This window comes from Protopterus annectens, chromosome 12.part0 (genome assembly GCF_019279795.1).
Source record: "Protopterus annectens isolate FY-2018-M chromosome 12.part0, PAN1.0, whole genome shotgun sequence".
Taxonomy (NCBI): Eukaryota; Metazoa; Chordata; order Ceratodontiformes; family Protopteridae; genus Protopterus; species Protopterus annectens.
In genome coordinates this window covers 1,155,393,099-1,155,415,839 of record NC_056746.1, presented here as the reverse complement: position 1 = coordinate 1,155,415,839, position 22,741 = coordinate 1,155,393,099, and the positions used below count along the sequence as shown (strand labels likewise).

The 22,741-nt window shown below is 38.9% G+C and overlaps 1 protein-coding gene across 3 annotated transcripts in view; it reads right to left on the bottom strand.

The window, feature by feature from the left end:
* The window catches only part of SOGA1 (suppressor of glucose, autophagy associated 1), a 972,945-nt gene that overhangs the window by 181,029 nt on the left and 769,175 nt on the right, over positions 1-22,741 (bottom strand). For all 3 annotated transcript variants that reach the window (XM_044090186.1, XM_044090184.1, XM_044090185.1), the window contains exon 8: positions 6,386-6,616. In XM_044090186.1, the coding sequence (XP_043946121.1) occupies positions 6,386-6,616 (231 nt within the window). The remainder of the gene's footprint in view (positions 1-6,385; positions 6,617-22,741) is intronic.

Sequence of the window (22,741 nt, the reverse complement as noted above, 5' to 3'; positions counted from 1 at the left end):
TAGGTGAAGAACACCCTTCAAGAAAGTCTTACAGAGTCTATGCGACATGACTGACACTGGGGCTGACAATGGGTCTAATTGTTTATTCGCTGCTCATAATGAAAACCTTTTCCATTAACTGAGATAAATTAGTCTGGTGGACGATTTATGAGAAGTGATAAGAATATTACGCATGAGGAACAAGAGGTCATCTTGCCTGGCAATCATGGAAGTGGAGAAACCAAGCTGTCAGCTTCAGGGATGTTAGATTGGGGTGAGTCAGACCCTGTGGATGGGAGGTCAATGTTGGGGATGGACTGAGGATTCATGTTCAATCTAGTAAGTGAGGCCAGAGGAAGGGGAACCACACTTGTCGAGGCCAATATGGAGCAATGAGGATCACTTTGCTTTTCAACTGCCGTGCTTTCTTCAGAAAGTGGGAGATGAGGGGGAAGAGGAGGATAAGCATAAAGTAGACCAGAGGGCCAAGCTTGGACTAGAGCTTCTCTTGGTGACTGTCCCAGAGGGGGGATCAAGGCAAAATAGTTGCTGCACTTGTAGTTGGTTGGGGAGGCAAATAGGTCGCAGTAAGGCTGGCCCCAGCAGTTGAAACTTTTTGCCGCTATCACAGGGTTGATGGACCACTTGTGAGATTGTAGAATGCACCTGCTCAACTTGTCCGCTATCACGATGGAGCTCCCGGGAATGTGCGTTGCAATTAGAAAGCGGCTGGAAGCTATTGCCAATTGCCATATTCTCAAGGCCTGTCGGCACAACAGATAAGATCTGGTGCCCCCCTTGCTTGTTGATGTACCAGACCACTGACATGCTGTCTGATTGGATTGCAATAGTCCCTGATGGAAGGATGGAATGGAATGCTTGCAATGCTAGTAGCACAGCCCTCAGTTCCAGGACACTGATATGCAAAAGGGCCTCTGTCTCCGACCAGGTGCCTTGGACAGAGTTTCTCTGACATAGCCCCCCCCCAGCCCATCAGGGAGGCATCCGTGGTCACTGTGGCTTTCAGTTGATAGAAGCTGAAGGGGTGAGACCATTGTTGGGGGTTTCGAGATGTCCACCAGAGCAAATCTTGGTTGCATCTCTGAGTTACACTTATCTGAAAAGACAAAGAGTTTTTACAGACAGTACCACTAAGTGAGTAGCAACCACTGGATAAGTCTCGTGTGGAATCTGGCCAGAGGAACAATGGTGATCGAGGTTGCCACTGACCCCAAGAGTTGGAGTATGGACCAAGCAGAAGACTTGTGGTGACAGAGCAGCAGCTGAACCTGTTGTCTTATTCTTTGAATTCTGTGATCGGAAGAGATGATGTGCAATTCCTAGTGTCCAACAGTACCCTGATGAATTCTAAAGACTGTGCTGGGGTCGTGTTGGACTTCTCCCAGTTTAAAGTGATTCCCAGGAGAGTGTAGTCTAGGGCTTCTTCCAGTAGACGCTTGGTGGAGGCGATGAGGAGCCAGTCATCTAGGTATGGAAATGCCTGGAATCCTTGAAGTTGCAGGTGAGTGATGACCACTGCCATGCATTTGGTTAACACTCTGGTGGCTGTAGAGAGAGCAAAGGGCAGTGCTTGAAATTGGTAGTGACTGGCTCCCATGCCATTTTTATACGATAATATGCATCCTGAAGATCTACAGAGCACATCCAATCATCTTCTTCCAGAAGAGGAAGGATAGACTGAACCATGACCATCCGGAATTTCTCTGTTTTTACAAATTTGTTCAGTGTGCTGAGATCCAGAATCCGTCTGCAGTCCGTTTTTTTGGCAACAAAAAAAACCTTCTTGAGTAAAAACCAGATCCCATCTGGGCTGGGGGGACTGTTCGGATGACTTTTTTGCAGCAGCTTTTGGATTTCATGTGCTGCTGTTTCCGTTTCACTGGGTGGAACGTCAGGTAAGTCTCTGGATGAGGTTGGACAGAGATAGAAGGGAATGCGATAGCTTCTGGATTCTCCGTTGTACCCAAGAATCGGTGGTTATATTTTGGCAGGCAGTTAGGTACAAGAAAAAACGACCCCCACTGCTTCCAGAGGTGAGCTGTCAGGGAAATGCTTCAGGAGCGCTGATAGGATTGACCAGAGAAAATCTCTGGAACACCAGTTTCGCGGACCTCCTCTTCCCCGAAAGGGGCATCTTCCATTGGTGCTCCCCCCTCTGCCTCTAGGGGAGAACTCGGCACGTGCGTCACAGAATGAGCCCTGTGATTTTCTTTGCCACATCTTCCCGCTTCTCTGATTTCTGAAGTAGAATCGTTCAGGAGTGGAGTGTCCGACACCAACGGCAGATAGGGTCTTGTCCGCACCTTGCCAGTTTATCTTAAACTTTAGGGCCAAACAAAGAAGCAGCCTCGATGGAGGCGTTCATAAAGGAAGCCTTAAAGGGGTCCACAAAGGCACATCCAGGCATGTCTTCTCATGACTATACCTGCGCCTGCCACTCTAGCAACTCCTTCCGTTGCATGTGAAATAAGATGCATGGAAAAATTGGATATGGACTCTAGGGTCGCTGAGAAGTTACGTTGGTTGATAAGATCCCTCTGGCGCCTTGTAAAGGTTGCCAAATAGTTCAAGCACCTTACGGCGAAAGTCGATGAAGCAAACACATGCTTCCCAAGTCTGTCTATCGCCCGGGACTCCTTGTTGGGTGGCTGGACAGTGGCTCTCTTCTGCCAAATCTTTCTTGGTTGCAGTCGCCACCACCATGGCATCTACTGGGAGACCTTTTTAACCAATGGGGATGCTCAGCTGGGGGAGATGAGACCTTATCAGGCCTCTGTGGTATAGCTTCCAGGGTGTCAGGAGCCTTCCATGCACACTGGACGAAGAGCTGGACAAGCTCATCAGTCGGCGGGGTAACCCAGGAGGTAGGGGGCCAGGCAAGAAAGGCCTGCAGGAATACGGATTCCTCTGAGGAAGGATGGGAGGACTTCCAGTCATCCCTCTCTCTTAGGATCTCGAGGAAGTCACCAAAGGACACCTCATCAGAGGGTGACCGTGGGGACCCTTTCCCCATCATCAAAGTCCGTATCTTTGGTCAAAGACTCCTCAGTGGAGTTAGTGTGCTTCCTCTTGCATGAAACCTGGCGAGGTGCTTCCTCAGTGGGGAGTTCTGGGGAAGACTGCAAAGAGGGGGTCTCCTGAGGGAGAGAAACCTGAGGCCTTTGTGCCCGGTGTCTGTGGTTTGTGACAGCTGCGGCACAGAGGGGGGAGAGGACTCCGACATGGGGGGTTTGCCAGTAGAAGTAAGCGCCCTCTCCATGGCCCGGAAAGGCTGGACCGCCCAAAGAGGGATGGGAGCCTGGAACCGAGCAAGACAACCTCGGAACCGGGGTCACACCCTGCTTCGACGAGCCGACCCCCAGACCAGGAGTCTCAAGAGAGTTGTGGAGTGTGAGGGAGGAGTCCAGGAGGGTGCCATAGAAAAAAAAATCGGCCTGGAACCAAGAATACCATCCCCCACGGCACAGCCACTAGCCTAAGAGCCCGATGCCCAGTGCACCAAGGGCCACAAGGACGACTCCAACTCCAAAGTGAAGTCCACTATTGGGGTTGGAGGGAGGGAAGCCGCTGTCGGAGGAAGGGGCTTCGATGCTTGCGTGGAAGTCGAAGGAGGAGTGTACGTTGAGTCTGTGGAGAAATACATTCACCTGAAAGAGGGAATGTAGCTTTAGATGGTTGAGAGACCCCTCTGGCCACAAGCAACTGGTCAACAAGTCGCAACACATCTTGTTTAGAGAGGCTCCTGGTCAACCTCAAAGAGAAACCTGAAGACGATTCTGGCCTTTCTAGAAAAGGGCTATATTGGCTACCAACATACGGATCCAAAGAAGAAGAGTACTTGGTCCTTGCTAGTTCGAGTGGTGCAGAGCCCGGAACCGAGGGCGTCTGCACTGAGGAGAATGGTGTCAAAGTAGTCTGCACAGACGAAGGCAGTGCCACAGAAGGTGAAGGTGTCTGCACCGTAAAGGCAAGTGTCTGCACCGATTAGTATGGTGCCATTGAGGAAGGTGTCTACACCAGTAGTAATGACTGTGCTGAAAAGGACTGCACCAAAGAGCATGTCAGTGCCAAAAGTGTCTGCACCATAAAGGACAGTATCGTCCAACTCGGGGCTGAAGGAGATTGCACCAATGGTGTCAAACTCTGGGCTGAAGGAGATTGTACCAATGGTGCCGAAGGAAACTGTACCTGCAGAGACGGTGCCAGTAAAAGCTGTGACTAAACTGTTGGAGCCGTAAGTGTCTGCTCCGGGAACTCCAGTGCCGGAGGCGATAAAGAGGACATAGCTGGAGCAAGAATCAACTGGGGCAGTGCCAAGCCTGGAGCCGAAAGGATCACAGGTGGCAGCGCCGGAGTGGAAATTTTAACCTTATGAGTAGACTCCCTGCGATCTCCAGAGGGAGATGAAGTGAGCGACCTTGAAGAGGAAGTAGAAGAATACCTCTTACGGGGTTTAGCAGGAGGGGATGAGCCCTCCGACCCAGAGATAACCTCACAGAAACAAGTTTTAAGGAGGCCTTTCAGGATTAACTTGTTCTTTCTTTCATTGAGAGTCCTGGTTGAAAAATTTCTACAAATCCCACACGGGTGATCCACTGAAAGGTGGGAGACATTCAAGCAATAGACACACAAGTCATGGCCATCAGAAAGCGGTAACTTACAGCCGCAATTCTTACACTGTTTGAAACCAACACTACTTTTCTTGTCTGACATAATGATGTGGAGAAGAACGACAGTACCAATAGTAAAGAAGCTACCCAGAAGGGCAAGAAGAGAGAAAGGAAGGATTACCAATGATGGTAATGAAGAATTACCTCAAACGTAAGAAAAAGGGGAATAAAGGGACGAAACTATAAGGAGAGAGTCTTAGAGATATGATAGGGTAGGAGTGTAGAGATAGTAACAGACTGAAAACTTTTAAACCACTAAATATAGAAACTTTCAAAAAAGATTATTTACTTAGCTGAGAGAGTGGCTTGACACGGTTGTACAGCAACACAGCAAACGAGATCTGAGGTAACAGGGGAGCAGAGCATTCTGGGTAGGATCTTGGCTAGAAAGTTTTTGGCTGACCCGAACTTGGTATAAGGCCAGCTCGGTTCAGAGGACGGAACAGATAACCCATCAGTAAGGAATGAAACGAAGATTAACAATATCAAACTATACAGACACAAAGGCAAAAAACAAACCAACTAAATAAGCAAAATAACCAAGACAGGCTACTCCAGGCACTTCAGACGTCTGAAGAAGGAAGGTCACTGAACCTTCCGAAAGCGCTAACCAATTAAAGTTTGGATTTTTTCGTGCCTGGAGTAGCCTGTCTTACAATATCAAACTATATTTTTTGTTTTTACTATTTCTACTACTGGTTTTATCACCATACAAGTTGTTATAATTATTACAGTATCTAATGAATGTTTTTGTTTCCATTTTTCAACAATTCGTCTTTTTTATTTAAACTTAGACAATTTAACTTCCAAGATCTACAACACTTAAAGTGAACTAAGTCTGCAATGGTAAAATCAATAACACTACAGTTTTACTTTCTGCTCATTAACCTTCATATACAATTTTATATTCTCAGAACCACTTTTTCATTAACAGCTGAAGAAAATCCTTGTCCAACATGAGTTTGGTGATGCACAAGCCTCTATGAATTCCTCATACATGCAAGTATAAATTGTAAAACAAATTAGCTGAAGGCATCTCACTTTAACAAACTTAATTCCAAACCCTCTTGACAGTTTATCAGAGTCCAGACAGGCCACAGTCTGCTTGGAATTTAGAACACACTCCATTTAAGTCAAATTCCACATCCTTACAGGCTTTTGAAGCACAGAACGTAAAACATTATCAATTTTAATGACCACTGAGCTATTGTCTTCTCCACAAGACATGAAGCTCCAGCCATTTTGTTGAATGGAAGTGTTAAATAAATTAGTTGTTGGTGTTGAATTTTCATATGTAGTCACATCTAGGGAAATTATATGCATAATCTCCTTATTTAATACTGCAGTGCTTATTATACAAGCCCAAGCAAGACATAATACAAATTGATAAAAACTAAACAAATTCTATTTATACCTTTACAACATCCACATGATGTTGTCAATAGACAATGGCAGAAGAAAAAACAAAGGAAGTGATAAATATGACCATCTTTATTATCTTAACTTCTCCAGTGCATGTTCTAAAGGTCTCTAGTAATTCATAATGGTTTTAGAACTTAACTTTAGCTAACCAGAAGGCTGAGCAACTTCATTTTAGAAACCTCTTGAAAGTATGATGGAACAGACGTGACTATTTTTACGTAAGCAAAAATTAAGAAGATAAAGCGTGGTTTAATTAACAAATGAATTTCAAAATTACTAAAAATTACACCTACCTCTAGGAAGTCCTCACTATCAGTATCAGGCATCTTGCCTTGTTTCCAGTGTTTGAGGAACAGCTTGAGTTTCATAAATAGAAAAAAACAGTTCTGCTTGAATTGCTGGTACTCCTGGACTAGCAGGTTCTTCTCCTGGCTCCAAAACTTCTGCTCCAGTCTTCTTTGCAAATTTAAGCTTTGCAATTCAAAACTGCGTCTTGTAAGAGCCTTTTGATGCTCTTCTTTCAGCTGTTAATAAAACAGTAATAAAATACATTTACAAAACAGTTTTTGCAGTTAATATACAGTTTGTGTGCCTGCTGTAAATCAAGCATATACCAATAGAAAAAAGCCCATCAGCTGAAGTGCCATTGACTGGCCAGACTATTCTATTGGAGTATGCTATGGAGGGCAGAGCAAAATACAAGAAAAATCAGATCAGGTACATTCTGCAAAAGTAAACAAAACAGAAACATATTTGATTTTCCTTGTATTTCTGCACTGTCCCTCCTTAAATCTCGGCAGACTCTCTTACCTTTCAACTGTCCAGATCTTCACAGAATGTCTAGATTTTTGCCTCACAGTTTTGGTCTTTCCCTCATTAAAAAAAGTCATTTTCTGGCAAGACACTGGGGATGGAAGTCATTAAATAATGGCAGACAATTGAAGTTTAGGCTACGTATCCTCCAGAAAACACACTCTAGGGTGTGGCCAAGATGCTGGCTGGTTAACACCACATTTCCTTAGCTCTGCTATCTAATTTTTCCTTCTGTTGGAAAATAAAAAAAAATAAATAAATAAAAAACAGGGCTAGTAGGCCCATCAAATGTATTGATTTATATTTCCTAACATTTTTGTAAGGCTACATTGGAATATTTTTTCTTCAACTTCTGAATTTTCTGTCAAAATCTCTTCAGAGAGGGCTCTGATATTTCCTCAAGCTGAGTTACTCTAACAGTAATTTGCAGGACCAGTCAATGAAAAGGAATTTCAAACCTTGCTTTCTACTATGAATGATTTATCTATAAAAATAGATAAAATGGAGATTTTAAGATTCCTTTAAAGAAGAGAGCACAAAACAAATGGAACAGTTAGAAGAAATGATAATGCAACATAAAACACAAATTGCTGGTGTGGAATACACTTCAAATGACTTAGAGGGCAGAGTTACAGAAGAACAACTTCAGGTTGAATTTCTGCTGAAACAAAATACTTCCTTACTTAATAGAATTGATGATTTAGGAGAGAGCTCAAGAAGAAAATAACTTGCGTATCTATGGATTACCAAAAAAGACTGAAGACGACAACATGACAAATTTTCTCACATCTTGGCTTCCTAACATTTTGAATCTACTGGAGTCTATTTCATATGGTATAGAAAAAGCTCACTGGCAGTTACTTCATCTTCTAAAAAGGTAAATTCAAATAGACTTATAACAGTATGGTTTTTCACTTTTCTCAAGATAAAAAATGAGTACTAAAAATAGCATGGGCAAATTCTCCAATTAAGTTTAATGATAATATTATAACATTTGATAATGCTACTCGTCTGTAGTGATTTCACGAAGAAAAGAAAAATTACACCTAATAAAAGAACTGAAAAAGAGACATTTTAACATTCATCTTTTGTTCCCCACAAGACTTAACATCTTTTTTCCCAGATGGCACTAAAACATTTGATACATTGGACTCTGCTGTTTCATATCTAACCACTAACAATATTTTTGGTCAAACAGAAGAAATGGACTGGATGGGTATTTCACGTAAGCTTCAAGCAGAGAAGAACAGCCGGGAAGCAGTAGACATTAAAAGAAAAAAACTAAAAAATAATTTTTAACTACTGTTTCTTTGTTTTTACACCATTTATATTATATTCTAATCTTACAAAAAGGAACTTTACTCTAGAGATATTTCCAAAGGAAAAAAAGTAAAAAGCTATTCATTCTAGTTTCCTTTCTTTTTGTAAAGCTTTCATAGCCTAATACACAGTACAATATTTAAACCTAAAACTAAGATTTTTAAAGAAATGTTTCTAGTACTATTTTAAAAGCTAAAAAAACAAAGTAATCTGTTACTTGCCAACATGTTTATGCAGTGTATTGTAATTTTACAGTGTCTGTTATTAAAGAGAGAAAATTAACTGAAAACAAACAGAGCTCTTTCCACATGATACATCACGCTTAACTTTTTGTTACATTGTGGTATCATGAAAACATACCAAAGTATATAAACCACAGTTATTTGACCTGGGCTAGTGAACTGCTATATAACTATCAAAATGAGCATATGACTCAAAGTGCTGTAAAGGTACCTATGGAACTTTTAATGAATAGTGTATTTGTCTTTTTTTAATTTTTTTTTTATTTTTATTAAATGATTTATCACATTTTACTGAATTATTATAAATCTGGAATATTGCTAAAATGAGTTTAATAAGTTGATACTTGAATTATACACAAATCTAAATCTGATGGTTGTTTTATGCCTTAAATTGTTTATGTCTATACTAAGTTTAACTGGATTATCTACACAGCCATAAAACGAAGGGGATAACAGTTAAACATCTCACAAGCTCGCAGTAAACACTGAAGTGTTTAAAATGATTACTTACTTCTCTCTCGGCTTCCCGCCAAAGGTGCAAGCTAAAATACTTCTTTTCTTGCTTTCCAGGTGATTTGCCTTGAACTTGATTTACCCATTGGCTTAAATCACATTGTGAAAGTGCGCGTAGCACAAAATGAAACTAAATGGGTCAGACATGACATAAGCAGGCTGGTCAAAGATCTTACTTGAGCCGCTCACGCAGCCTTGTTATTCAAAGCGATATCGACTTTTGACTTTTTTTTAAGTTAAAATTAAATTTATAAGTTAATTAAAAGTGAAATGGATGTTTTTCAAGCACATAAGCCATTTAAATTCTAAAATCATATGTTATAAATTTAATATTAGAAAGCTTGAAAGTACTGCAATCTCTTGATATTTTATAGAATGAGTAGTGAAAAAGCCTAGCTTTTATTTCTGTTCTTCACTGTCACAGCAACTCTATTAGATTTTTATGTGCATATTTAAAGCAGTGAATCCCTTATTGCAATACGACTGGTCTACACTTCTATATTATTTAGATAGTTCTTAAAATTAAACGTGCAGCAGGTTCTGAATAAAACATGTGTTTTTAAAAACTGCAACTATATAACAATACATTTTAATGTTCTCAAAAATTTTTTTGTGTGTAAATAAATAACTATGTATATATATATATATATATATATATATATATATATATATATATATATATATATATATATATATAAATATATATATATATATATATATATATATATATATATATATATATATATATATATATATATATATATATATATATATATATATATATATATATATATATATATATATATATATATATATATATATATATATATATATATATATATATATATATATATATATATATATATATATATATATATATATATATATATATATATATATATATATATATATATATATATATATATATATATACATATATATATATATATATATATATATATATAGATATATATATAGATATACATACACACACACACACTTTATATTATAATTTTACAAGTTTGATCAGAATATAAGGATGTGCAGAAGGTGTAAAATGTATATTATAAGAAGATATAACTGTTTAATAAGCTACTTTGTCAAAATAAAAATAATTTGATAGTTAGACTTAAGGATGACTTGGACAGGGGCTTTAGACAGTGCATTTGAAAAGCTTGGCTGTTCCAAGTGTGGGTGTTCTTTTTTCCCCATGGATTGTTTAAACTTTTTTTTAACTCAACATTTAATGTTTTATTTATTATTGTTATTAATAAATAATATTATTTCTTATTTCTTTTTTATTGTGTGTCTACGAACTACTGAAATAATCATATTAGACGAAATCTAGTCGCTAGCAATATATTATTTCTCTCTGGTAAAACAACATATACATAGCTAGAAATTTTGTAAATAACAGTTTATGTATGAAATGTATAAATGTATTTCCATTAATGTCAATGATTTAAACAATAGTAGTAAAAGGGGAAGTCTAATTAAATATTTGAAAATCTTCACTGCACAGATTATATTCTTACAGGAGAGACACCTTCTACAAGATGACTTAAACTCAACATTAATAATTATACAGTTTAATAAGCTCACATCACAAACAAAAGAGAAGAGGTGATATGATTCTATGGAAGAATTCAATCTTAATGCCCAAAATTATAAACACTTATCAAGATAGATCAGGAATGTTTTGTTTGGTAACATTACCAATAAATGGGAAAATATATACTCCAGTAAATCTCTACTGGATACCTGGATTAGGAGTTACGCAATCAAGCAGCAGAGGGAAGACATAATGCACACTCTAAAGGAAATATAATACTAGCTGGAGATTTTACATGTACACAATGATAGTGACACTAACTTTAAACATATGTAGAAAAACAGCAACATCAAAGGCATTGTCTGACTTCATTGACATGTTTAACATGGAGAATATAAATGAATATGCTGCAACAGACTCATTTTTTTTTTACATACTACTCACATCGACATGGTTCTCATTCAATAACTGATAGACTGCACATATCAAGAGACTTAACTACAAAGCTAGACAAAGTTAAAGTAACTACATGTCCAACATCAGACCACAATGCAATTATATATATACATATATATGTGTGTGTGTGTGTACGTGTATGGATCTAGGATGTTTGCTCGAATGAGCAAACGTCCAAATCCATAACAACCGAACACACCTTAACGAAAGCGTTTTTATCTAAAAAGCACTTTCGTTAAAGCGTGTTTAAAAAAAAAAAAGTTTTAGCATGGGGTTTCGCCCCCCACACCCACTACTTTAATATTCTCCCTTCGAGACCGCACTACAGTGGGGGAAAAGGGAATTTTCCCATACCCACACCATAGTACGGCCTCGGCAACCAGCCTACTTACGCGAAAGTGCTTCTTTGGTGAAAAGCACTTTCGCTTAAATATGCCCGGCCGTTTGGGTTTCGGACATTTGCTCATTCGAACAAACATCCGGGATTATATATATATATATATATATATATATATATATATATATATATATATATATGTATATGTATATGTATATGTAGATATATATATATATATATATATATATATATATATATGTATATGTGTATATGTATATATATGTATATATATATATGTATATGTATATGTATATATATATGTATATGTATATGTATATATATATATATATGTATATGTATATATATATATATATATATATATATATATATACACACACACACACATACATATATATACACACACACACACACACACACACATACATACATATATACACACACACACACACACACACACACACAAGTATATACATATATGTGAGACTCATTGATATATTTATATAGCAAAACTTTAGCATGGTATAACAGGAAAAGCAATGGAATAAAGATTTATTGGACTTACAAATATTGATAAGATAAAACTTAACATTCAAATAGGGAAGAAACACAAACTGGAAGAAAATAAAAAATATTTAGAAATATTACATTATACAACTATGATCAATCTAGAGAAGATTAAACTTAGTTCTTACTCGACTCCTAGAAATCAGAAAAGAATAGCAAACAGAACTAAAAATATAATAAAATCAAATCAGATAAAATCAAATCAGATAAAGGAAGTATATATTCCAGTCACCAAGAAAAAAGTATCAGATTTAAAGGAATATTGGAAGCTTTTAAAATACACTTTCACAATATTAACTCGCAAAGTGCAAAATTAGAACCACAAAACAAAATTAAACAATTTTTTAGGAAAATATTAAAATTGAACTATTACACTAGCATATAAACTTAATTGATAAACAAGTAATAATGACTGAGCTGAAATCCCAAATTAATAAACTAAAGCTTAATATAGCTCCCGGTATAGACAACATTATCCCAGAAATGTTTAAGTTACTATCCAAAAAAGCTTTAGTTCTGTTGTTCACTCTAGTAAAAGAAGGCATAGATATACCTCCTCCTTGGACATATACAGTAATACCTCCAATTCTGAAGTCATAAAAAAAAGTACAAAGGAATGTACTTCTTGCAGACCAATATCTCCTTTGAATGTTGACTATAAATGTTTATGGCAATTCACGCAGACAGAATTAAAGAGTTATTTCCTTTAATAAATGAAGACCGAACTGGCTTCATAAAGGGCAGAAATACTTATGAAAACATTAAAAGAATCTTTTCTTTAATTGACTATATAAATCTTAGAAATATGACACTGGTAACTCTAGACAAACAATGCATTTGATTCAGTTAACTGGAATTTTTTAATACTGGGTTTAGAAGAATATGGAGTCTCACAAAATTTACTAAATTAATAACCATGTTAACACTGGTTCATGCTTCTCTACTTCTATTGCAATTACTAAGCGCACCAAGCAGGGATGCCCTTTATCTCCATTACTGTTTGCTCTGGTCATGGAACTTTTTGCAAATTATATTAGGATGAATCCAAACATTAAAGGCATACACATTAGGAACACTCTAGAAATGAAGGCTCAGTTGTTTGCGGACGACCTTTTGCTAACTTTAAATGACAATGACAACTCATGAACTGCTCTACTGAAATCAACTGAGCTCTTTCAGAGCCCTTCTAGTCTTAAATGTAAAGACGACAAAAAATTGCTACTTATAAATTCTGATAAGGATTTAAATAAGACATTTTTTCAATATGTAGCTGCTGACAAAATCAAATAAAGTACAGTTGTGTAAACTTACCATAAATGTAGATGTTAAGAGTGTTATTCACTGTTGCAATCATCACATTTCGGTTATCCCTGCCAGGGTAGCCCTCAGTCGGCCAGAATATCAGAGGCTTAGTATTTCTGCATCAGTTGCTGTTGTTTCAGTACTGATGTCAGGTCGTCAGTAGTATAAAGTAAGGCAGCCGATGCCATTACATCAGTTTTTCTTGACCTGTCAGGAGCCCCCCAAGTGGGAGCCACAATATGGTGGAAGAACCCCACCAGTAGAAAGTAAATGCCAAAAAGTTCCTTGTAATAAGAGAGGGAAACCCAGACTGCAACAGTGAATACACTCGAAAGTACAGTTTTGTACCTACCATAAATGTAGATGTTAGAGTGTATAAACTGCTGCAGTCATTACACTTGGGTTAGCCTGCCATCAGGCGGACCTCTCAGTCAGCCAGAGTTCCAAAGTCTTGGTCCGGCGTCGGTTGCTGTCGCTTCTTCCCTGATGTCAGTACGCCAGGGGTATAGAAGATGCAGCCGATGTAGCAGATATCAGCCATTTTCTTCAGTTTTTCTTGCCCCAGATGTCAGGTGCCCCCAAAAAGGTAGGCAATATAAATTGCTAATAAAACATACATAAGAAAAGCAATCAAAAACTTTCAGTTACCAGCAAATACTCCTCATAGGTAGCAAAGGGTAGAAGGCCTAGGTAAGTACCAGCAAGGAAGAGGGGAAGGAGGGAGGGTAACCTAGACTGCAGCAGTGTATACACTCAAACATCTACATTTATGGTAGGTACAAAACTGTACTATGTTCATCATGTAACACTGCTGCAGTCATTACACTTGGGTAGAATCCCAAAGCTGAGGTAGGGTGACTGGTTCTATAAGGCCCTGCAGCACTGCAGTGGCAAAGCCAGCTCTGGATTTAGAATAAGAGGCAGATGGTAATGCTTGGTGAAGGTATGTACAGAACTCCAAGTTGCTGCTTCCAAAATGTCCTCGGTAGGTACTCCTCTGAGGTAGGCAGTTGAAGTGGCTGTTGCCCTGGTGGAATGAGATCTAATGCTGTTAGGTACAGCTTTCCCATGGTGTGTATAGCAGTAAAGTATACAGTGCCCTATCCATTTTGAAATGGTCTGTTTTGAAATGGCTTTTCCCTGTGCTCCCGCAGCATAATGCCACAAACAATTGCTCAGTTTTCCTGAAAGCTTTCGTTTTGTTCAAGTAGAAGCGTAACTGCCTGTATATGTCCAAGGAATGCAGAAGTCTCTCCCCTTTATTCTGTGGATTTGGATAAAAAGTTGGCAAGTGAATAGTTTGGTTTAGAGCCACACTTGATAACACCTTTGGCATAAAAGTAGGGTTTGTTCTTAAAGACATCCTGTCTTGGTGGAAAATGATGAAAAGTTCCACTGCCATTAGTGCCTGTAATTCTGAAACTCTTCATGCTAAGGTTATTGTCAGGAGCAGAGCAGTTTTCCAAGAGACATATTTTAAGTCTGCTGAGTTAGCTGCCTCAAAAGGAGGTAAAGTTAATTTTTCCAAGACGAAGTTGAGGTCCCAAGTTGGAGTTGGTGCTCTACAGGGTGGTCTTATGTTTTTAGCCCCTCTGAGGTACTGGTTTAGCAAAGGATTAGAAAAAGATTGGTGGGTCTGTGTTGTAATGAGCAGAGATGTTAGAGGCGTGGATCTTAATGGATGAAAAGGAGAGGCCTTTGTCCAGCATCTCAGTTAAGTATTGTAGTATCTGAGGAATATTTGGGACAAGAGGGTCAAGGCTGTGATCCTGGTTCCAGGCACAGAATCTCTTCCATTTATCCGAATAGGCTTTCCTGGTGCTAGGCCTTCTGGCCTCCAGAATGACATCCATAACAGCTTTGGAGAGAGGCATTGCTTGCTTGACTAAGGAATCTGCCATGCAGCCAGGTTTAAAGTCTTGAGCTGGCTGTGAAGTATCTGATTGCTTTGCTGAGTCAGAAGATGTGGGATTTGTGGCAAAATCCATGGTGGACCTTGTGCTAATTTCTTTAAGATTGGGTACCAGTGCTGGTGTGGCCAGTCTGGGGCAATCAGGATAATCTTTGGCTTTTCTTGTCTGGCTTTTAGGAGTACCTTTGAAAGGAGAGGTAGTGGTGGGAAAGCATATACTTGTAGGTTTTTCCAGCTGAATGAGAGGGCATCCACTTTCCATGCTTGTGGGTGGTAAGTCCTTGTGCAGAATTTCTGTAGCTGGCAATTCATTGGGGATGCAAATAGATCTATGTCCGGGCTTCACCATTTTTGTGTTATCAATCTGAATATTTGTGATGTAATTTCCACTCGTGTGGATCCATGATGTTTCTGCTTAAGTCGTCTGCCAGTGTGTTTTTATCTCCTGGCAGGAATTGTGCTTGCAGATGAACTTGATAGGTTAGAGCTGTGTTCCACAAGGTCATGGCTTGTCTGCAGAGGGGATATGAAGGAGTGCCCCCTTGCTTGTTTATGTACCACACAACTGTGGTGTTGTCGGTCTTTAGTAGTAGTTGTCCTGGATGCAGAAGGTCCTTGAAAGCTATAAGGGCATTTTGTACAGCTAGCATCTCTTTTTGATTGATGTGAAGATGTCTTTGTTCTGCGGGCCACTTGCCCTGAATACATTTTCCTGCCATGTGTGCTCCCCAGGCGTAATCCGAAGCATCTGTTGTCAGTGTTTGCCTGGCTGTGGGTTGAGTGAAAGGCTGTCCCTTGAGGTGACAGGCTTGAGCCCACCATCGAAACTCCTGTTGAAGGCAAGGAATAAGTGGTATTACTGTTTTCAAACTGTGACAGTGTTGAGACCAGACACTCTTCAGGTACCATTGTAGTTTCCTCATATGCAGTCTGGCATATGGAATTAGTAGTATGCAAGATGCCATGTAGCCCTACGCCTGCAGAATTTTTCTTGCAGGGAGTTGGGTTTTTGTTGCAATCAATTGGAAATATTGAGTCAGTTGTCCTTGTCTGGCGTGAGATAAGCCATCTGGGCCGTTGTATTTAAGCTGGCACCCAGGAATATTATCTCTTGTGAAGGCACTAGTTTTGACTTCATTTTGTTTACTGTATACCCTAGGCAAATTATTTCACCAAGGAAAAGGCTCCAAATAACATCCACAGGAATTGAGGAACACAGGTTTAATTGTATTGTAAAGCGCTTTTCGTCGCTCAACAGTAAAGCAACTTCTTCAGACAACATTCAATCAATTAATTAGTATATTTATAATACAAACAATTTTAAAAACCACCCACATTTAAAGTGGTATTAAATACAAGGGAAAAGCACAAGTAAACTACTAATTCAACCTTCTTATAAATAAGTAACCTAAATTAAATTAAGTTAAAAACCGTACAGTTTACAAATAGGGTTCACCAGTTGGGGCTAGTTTAGCTAATACAGTAATGGTGTACTGGGAAAACAATTACATTTTTCAGAACACCGAGTGGACTTCGTATATAAAATACACTCGGTTCCTTGATGACATTTTTATTTTATTTCAAGGACCAAAGCAGTTAGCAGACAATTTTTTTACTTTATTTGAATAACACTACTGAATTTTTTAAATTCACATTGGACTTTCAAACATTGTCTACAAACTACCTTGATGTCAACTTATCCAAGGACCTCCAAGGTATGCAGTATTTTGCCAAAATACATAGAAAAGACACCTTTTGTAACTCGTACCTTCATTACACTAGCCTCCACCCATTTACACAAAAGAAAGCTATAGTTAAGGGACAGCTTATTAGAGCAGCCCATATGACAACTTTGTCTAGTGATTTTTTACTTGAATGTAGTACATTAAAAATGTTATTTACTGAAAGAGGTTATCCGACTGACTTAGTGAATGACATGGTTCACGAAGTCACGTACAAAAGAGACAGTGGTACTATTGTACCAATATTACAAACTAGAGAAAGATCTAACAATAGTTTAAGTGGAAGCCCTAACACAGTAATTGTATCTAACACTGATAGTTCTATGTTAGAAGTGGTTACCTCTGACAACAACGAGCAAGAAAATGTAAATAACTATCAGATAAGTTATATTACAACATTCAGTATGGATAGTAACATTATCAGAAAGATATTGTACAAAAACTGGGTAATTATACAACAAGATAAAAACATAAATTCCAAATTCATGGAAAATCCCAGAATAGTGTACAGAAAAGGGAGAAACATCAAAAATATTTTGGAAACAAATATATTAAACAGCTTTACTAATAGAAAAGGGATGGTTAACTGTGGGAGCTGCAATATGTGTAAATTTATGTCTTGCAGCGAACATGTTACTATTAATAACACAAAATACAAAATGAAATACAGACTCAACTGTAATTCAAAACTTATAGTGTATGTAGCTATATGCACTCTATGTTCAGCTTTCTATATAGGAAAGACTGAACGTCGACTGAAAGAGAGAGTGTATGAGCATACATACGCAATATCTAATGGCAAGACAGAAAATGCTTTATTTAAACACATTGCAGCAAACCCAGGGCATAATTTTTAAGTTCACTGCCTTTGATCAAATTCAAACTGACACTAGAGGGGGCCCATACAACCTGTTACTAGAAGATCGTGAATTATCTTGGCAGTGGAGAACAAACGCTTTTGTTAAACCAGGTCTAAACGAACATTGTAACATTAGTTGTTTGTTGAAACTCAAAAGTTTGAACAGGAAACAAATAAAATAAAATAAATAAATAAATATGGTATTAGGGCAAATTTATTATAAGGATTACATTATCGCTCTACATTTTCATGATACAATATATTGTTTTTACATATATATTAATTATATATATATATATATATATATATATATATATATATATATATATATATATATATATATGTGTGTGTATATTCCTATATGGAATATTTATTTACGTGTTCACACTAGAGTGTTTATTTACATACTCTTACATTGACATACATTACCATACTTAAAAAGTTATAAATGTCTTTATAAATGAACTAACTATGTATGTATGTGTATATTTAGATAGGGTGTTTATTTACATACTCATGTGTAGAGCATTTATTTATTTATTTATATATTTATACATTTATATATTTAAAGAGGCTATAATTTTACTAAATTAATTACTCTCATGGTTGATTACCTTGCCAAAATGAATTAATGCATTTTATATTTACTGCACTGGCTTACATTAAATACTTAATACCAACAATAGTAACAATCATTTTATTTGTAAACTGTACGGTTTTTAACAATTTAATTTAGGTTACTTATTTATAAGAAGGTTGAATTAGTAGTTTACTTGTGCTTTTTACTTGTATTTAATACCACTTTAAATGTGGGTGGTTTTTAAAATTGATTGTATTATAAATATACTAATTAATTGATTGAATGTTGTCTGAAGAAGTTGCTTTACTGTTGAGTGACGAAAAGCGCTTTACAATACAATTAAACCTGTGTTCCTCAATTCCTGTGGATGTTATTTGGAGCCTTTTCCTTGGTGAAATAGTTTGTTTCATGATATAGTCTGTCCTGTGTGTACCACCCTAGGCAAATTAGCAATCTTTTTACAAATGCCAGAAGCTTTAGAAGAATGTCTTTGCTCTCTGCTTGAATAAGGCAGTCGTCCAAGTATGGGTAAATTTTAATTCCTTTTTGTCTGCAAAATGCAATTACTGGTGCCAGGCATTTTGTAAAGACTCTGGGCACAGTAGATAAGCCAAAGGGCAGTGCAGAGAATTGGTAATGCATTGAACCAGCTAAGAATCTGAGGCATCTTCTGCAATTTTGTCTGATAGGGACATGCAGGTATGCCTCCTTGAGGTCCAAAGTTACGAGTCAAGCTTTCTCGCCCAGCATGGGAAGAAGCTGCTGTAGTGTCAACATTTTGAATTTTGGAACATCCAGGTAAGTATTTAGAGAAGAAAGATCCAGAATGGGCCTCCAGGCTTTGTCCTTTCTGGGAACCAGAAAGAGTATTGAGTAAAATCCTTGTCCTTGCTCCTGTGTTGGTACCTTTTGAATAGCTCTCATGTCCATGAGTGCTGTAATTTGTCTTTGAGCCTCTGCCCATTGATTTGGTGGCAGATTTGGCATTCATTTTAACCATGGCAGAGTGTGAAAGTGGAACCTGTAACCTTGAGATACAATATTGAGAACCCATTTGTCTTTGGTGATCATATGCCAATTGTGACAGAAAAGTGTCAGTTTTCCTCCCAAGGGGGCTGCCAAGAGAGAAGTGCTTGGTAGCTGTAGTGGGAAGTCATTGGGGCTGTTTTTTATAAGGTTGAGGCCTTTCTTCCCCTTCTTTCTGGGTTGAAGCACCCCATTGTCAAGGCCTGTAAGAACCTTGTGGTTGACCTCTGCCTCTTGGACGTCTGTATCTGCCCCTTTGAGGTCTGTCTGAAACTGGAAAGGACCAATTTTTTGTTGGCCAATTTCTGCTAAATCGAGGAGGCTGAAAGTACAGTTTTGTACCTACCATAAATGTAGATGTTCGAGTGTAAACACTGCTGCAGTCATTACACTTGGGTTATCCTGCCATCAGGCGGTTCCCCAGTCGGCCTGAGTTCCAAAGTCTTGGTCCGGCGTCGGTTGCTGTCGCCTCCTCCCTGACGTCAGTGCGACAGGGGTATACAAGATGCAGCCGACGCCATTTTCTTCAGTTTTTCTTGCCCCAGATGTCAGGTGCCCCCAAATAGGTAGGCAATTCAAATTGCTAGTAAAATATACAAAAGAAAAGCAAACAACCATTTTTATTTACCAGCAAATACTCCCCATAGGTAATAAAGGGTAGATGACCTAGGCAAGTACCTGAAAGTAAGAGGGGAAGGAGGGAGGGTAACCTGGACTGCAGCAGTGTTTACACTCCAACATCTCATTTATGGTAGGTACAAAACTGTACTATGTTCATCGTGTTACACTGCTGCAGTCATTACACTTGGGTGGAATCCCAAAGCTGAGGTAGGGAGGCTGGATCTATAAGGCATAAGGCCCTGCAGTACAGCAGTGGCGAAGCCAGCTCTGGATTTGGAGTATAAAGGCAAATGGTAATGTTTGGTGAAGGTATGCACAGAACTCCATGTTGCTGCTTCCAAACTATCCTTGGTAGGTACTCCTCTGAGGTAGGCAGTTGAAGTGGGTGTTGCCCTGGTGGAGTGAGATCTAATGCTGCTAGGTACAGGTTTCCCATGGTGGGTATAGCAGAAACGTATACAGTGTCCTATCCATTTTGAAATAGTCTGCTTTGAAATGGCTTTTCCCTGTGCTCCTGCAGCGTATGCTACCAATAATTGTTCAGAATTTCTGAAAGCTTTGGTTTTGTCCAAGTAGAAGCGTAACTGTCTGTGAATGTCCAAATAATGTAGTAGTCTCTCCCCTTTGTTCTGTGGTTTTGGATAAAAAAGTTGGCAAGTGAATAGTTTGGTTTAGAGCCACACTTGATACCACCTTTGGCATAAACGTAGGGTTAGTTCTTAAAGACACCCTTGTCCTGGTGGAAGATGAGGAAAGGTTCCACTGCCATTAGTGCCTGTAATTCTGAAACTCTTTGTGCTGATGTGTTATTGCCAGTAGCAGAGTAGTTTTCCAAGAGATATATTTTAATTCTGCTGTGTTAGCTGGCTCAAAAGGAGGTAAAGTTAATTTTTCCAATACAAAGTTGAGGTCCCAAGTTGGTGTAGGTGCTCTACGAGGTGGTCTTATGTTTTTAGCCCCTCTGAGGTACTGTTTGAGCAAAGGATTAGAAAAAATTGGTGGATCCGTGTTGTAATGAGCAGAGATAGCCGAGGCGTGGATCTTGATGGATGAAAAGGAGAGGCCCTTGTCCAGCATCTCAGTTAAGTATTGAAGTATCTGAGGAATGTTTGGGACAAGAGGGTCAAGGCTGTGCGCTTGGTTCCAGGCACAGAATCTCTTCCATTTATCAGAGTATGCTTTCCCGGTGCTAGGCCTTCTGGCCTCCAGAATGACATCCATAACAGCTTTGGAGAGAGGCACTGCTTGCTTGACTAAGGAATTTTCCATGCAGCTAGATTTAAGGTCTTTAGCTGGCTATGAAGTATCTGATTGTTGTGCTGTGTCAGCAACTGTGGGATTTGAGGCAAAATCCAGGGAGGTTCTTGTGCTAAGTTCTTTAAGACTGGGTACCAGTGCTGGCGTGGCCAGTCTGGTGCAATCATCTTTGGCTCTTCCTGTCTGGCTTTTATGAGTACCTTTGGAAGGAGAGGTAAAGGCGGGAAAGCGTATACTTGTAGTTTTTTCCAGCTGAATGAGAGAGCATCCACTTTCCATGCTTGTGGATGGTAGCTCCTTGTGCAGAATTTCTGTAATTGGCAGTTCTTTGGGGAAGCAAACAGATCTATGTCCGGGCTCCACCATTTTTGTGTTATTCTGAATATTTGTGGGTTCAGTTCCCATTCGTATGGGTGCATGATGTTTCTGCTTAGGTCATCTGCCAGTGTGTTTTTTTCTCCAGGCAGGAATTGTGCTTGCAGATGAACTTGGTAGTTTAGAGCTGTGTTACACAAGGTCATAGCTTGTCTGCAGAGAGGGTAGGAGTGTGTGCCCCCTTGCTTGTTTATGTACCACATAACTGTGGTGTTGTCTGTCTTTAGTAGTAATTGTCCTGGATGCAGAAGGTCCTTGAAAGCTATAATAGCATTTTGTACAGCTAGCATCTCTTTTTGATTGATGTGGAGATGTCTTTACTCTGTGGGCCACTCGCCCTGGATACATTTTCCTGCCATGTGTGCTCCCCAGGCGTAATCCGATGCATCTGTTGTCAGTGTTTGCCTGGCTGTGGGTTAAGTGAAAGGCTGTCCCATGTTGAGGTGACAAGCGTGTGCCCACCATCGATATGCCTGTTGCAGGCAAAGAATTTGTGGTATAACTGTTTCAAAACTTTGACAGTGTTGAGACCATACGCTCTTTAGGTAGCATTGTAGTTTCCTCATATGCAGTCTGGCATATGGAATTAGTAGTATGCAAGAGGCCATGTAGCCCAAGGCCTGCAGAATTTTTCTTGCAGGGAGTTGGGTCTTTGTTGCCATTAAATGAAAATATTGAGTCAGTTGTCCTTGCTTGTCTGGCGTGAGATAAGCCATCTGGGCAGTTGTGTTCAAGCTGGCACCCAGGAATATTATCTGTTGTGAGGGCACAAGTTTTGATTTCTTTTCGTTTACTGTGTACCCCAGGCAACTTAACTTTTTTTACATATGCCAGATGCTTTAGTAGAATGTCCTTGCTCTCTGCTTGAATCAGGCAGTCGTCCAGGTATGGATAAATTTGAATTCCCTTTTGCCTGCAAAATGCAATTACTGGTGCCAGGTACTTTGTGAAGACCCTGGGCACAGTAGATAAGCCAAAGGGCAGTGCAGAGAATTGATAGTGCATTGAACCAGCTAGAAATCTGAGGCATCTTCTGCAGTTTTGTCTCATAGGGATATACGGGTATGCCTCGGACGTCCAAAGTCACGAGCCAAGCTTTCTTGCCCAGCATGGGAAGAAGCTGCTGTAGTGTCAACATCTTGAATTTCGAAACATCC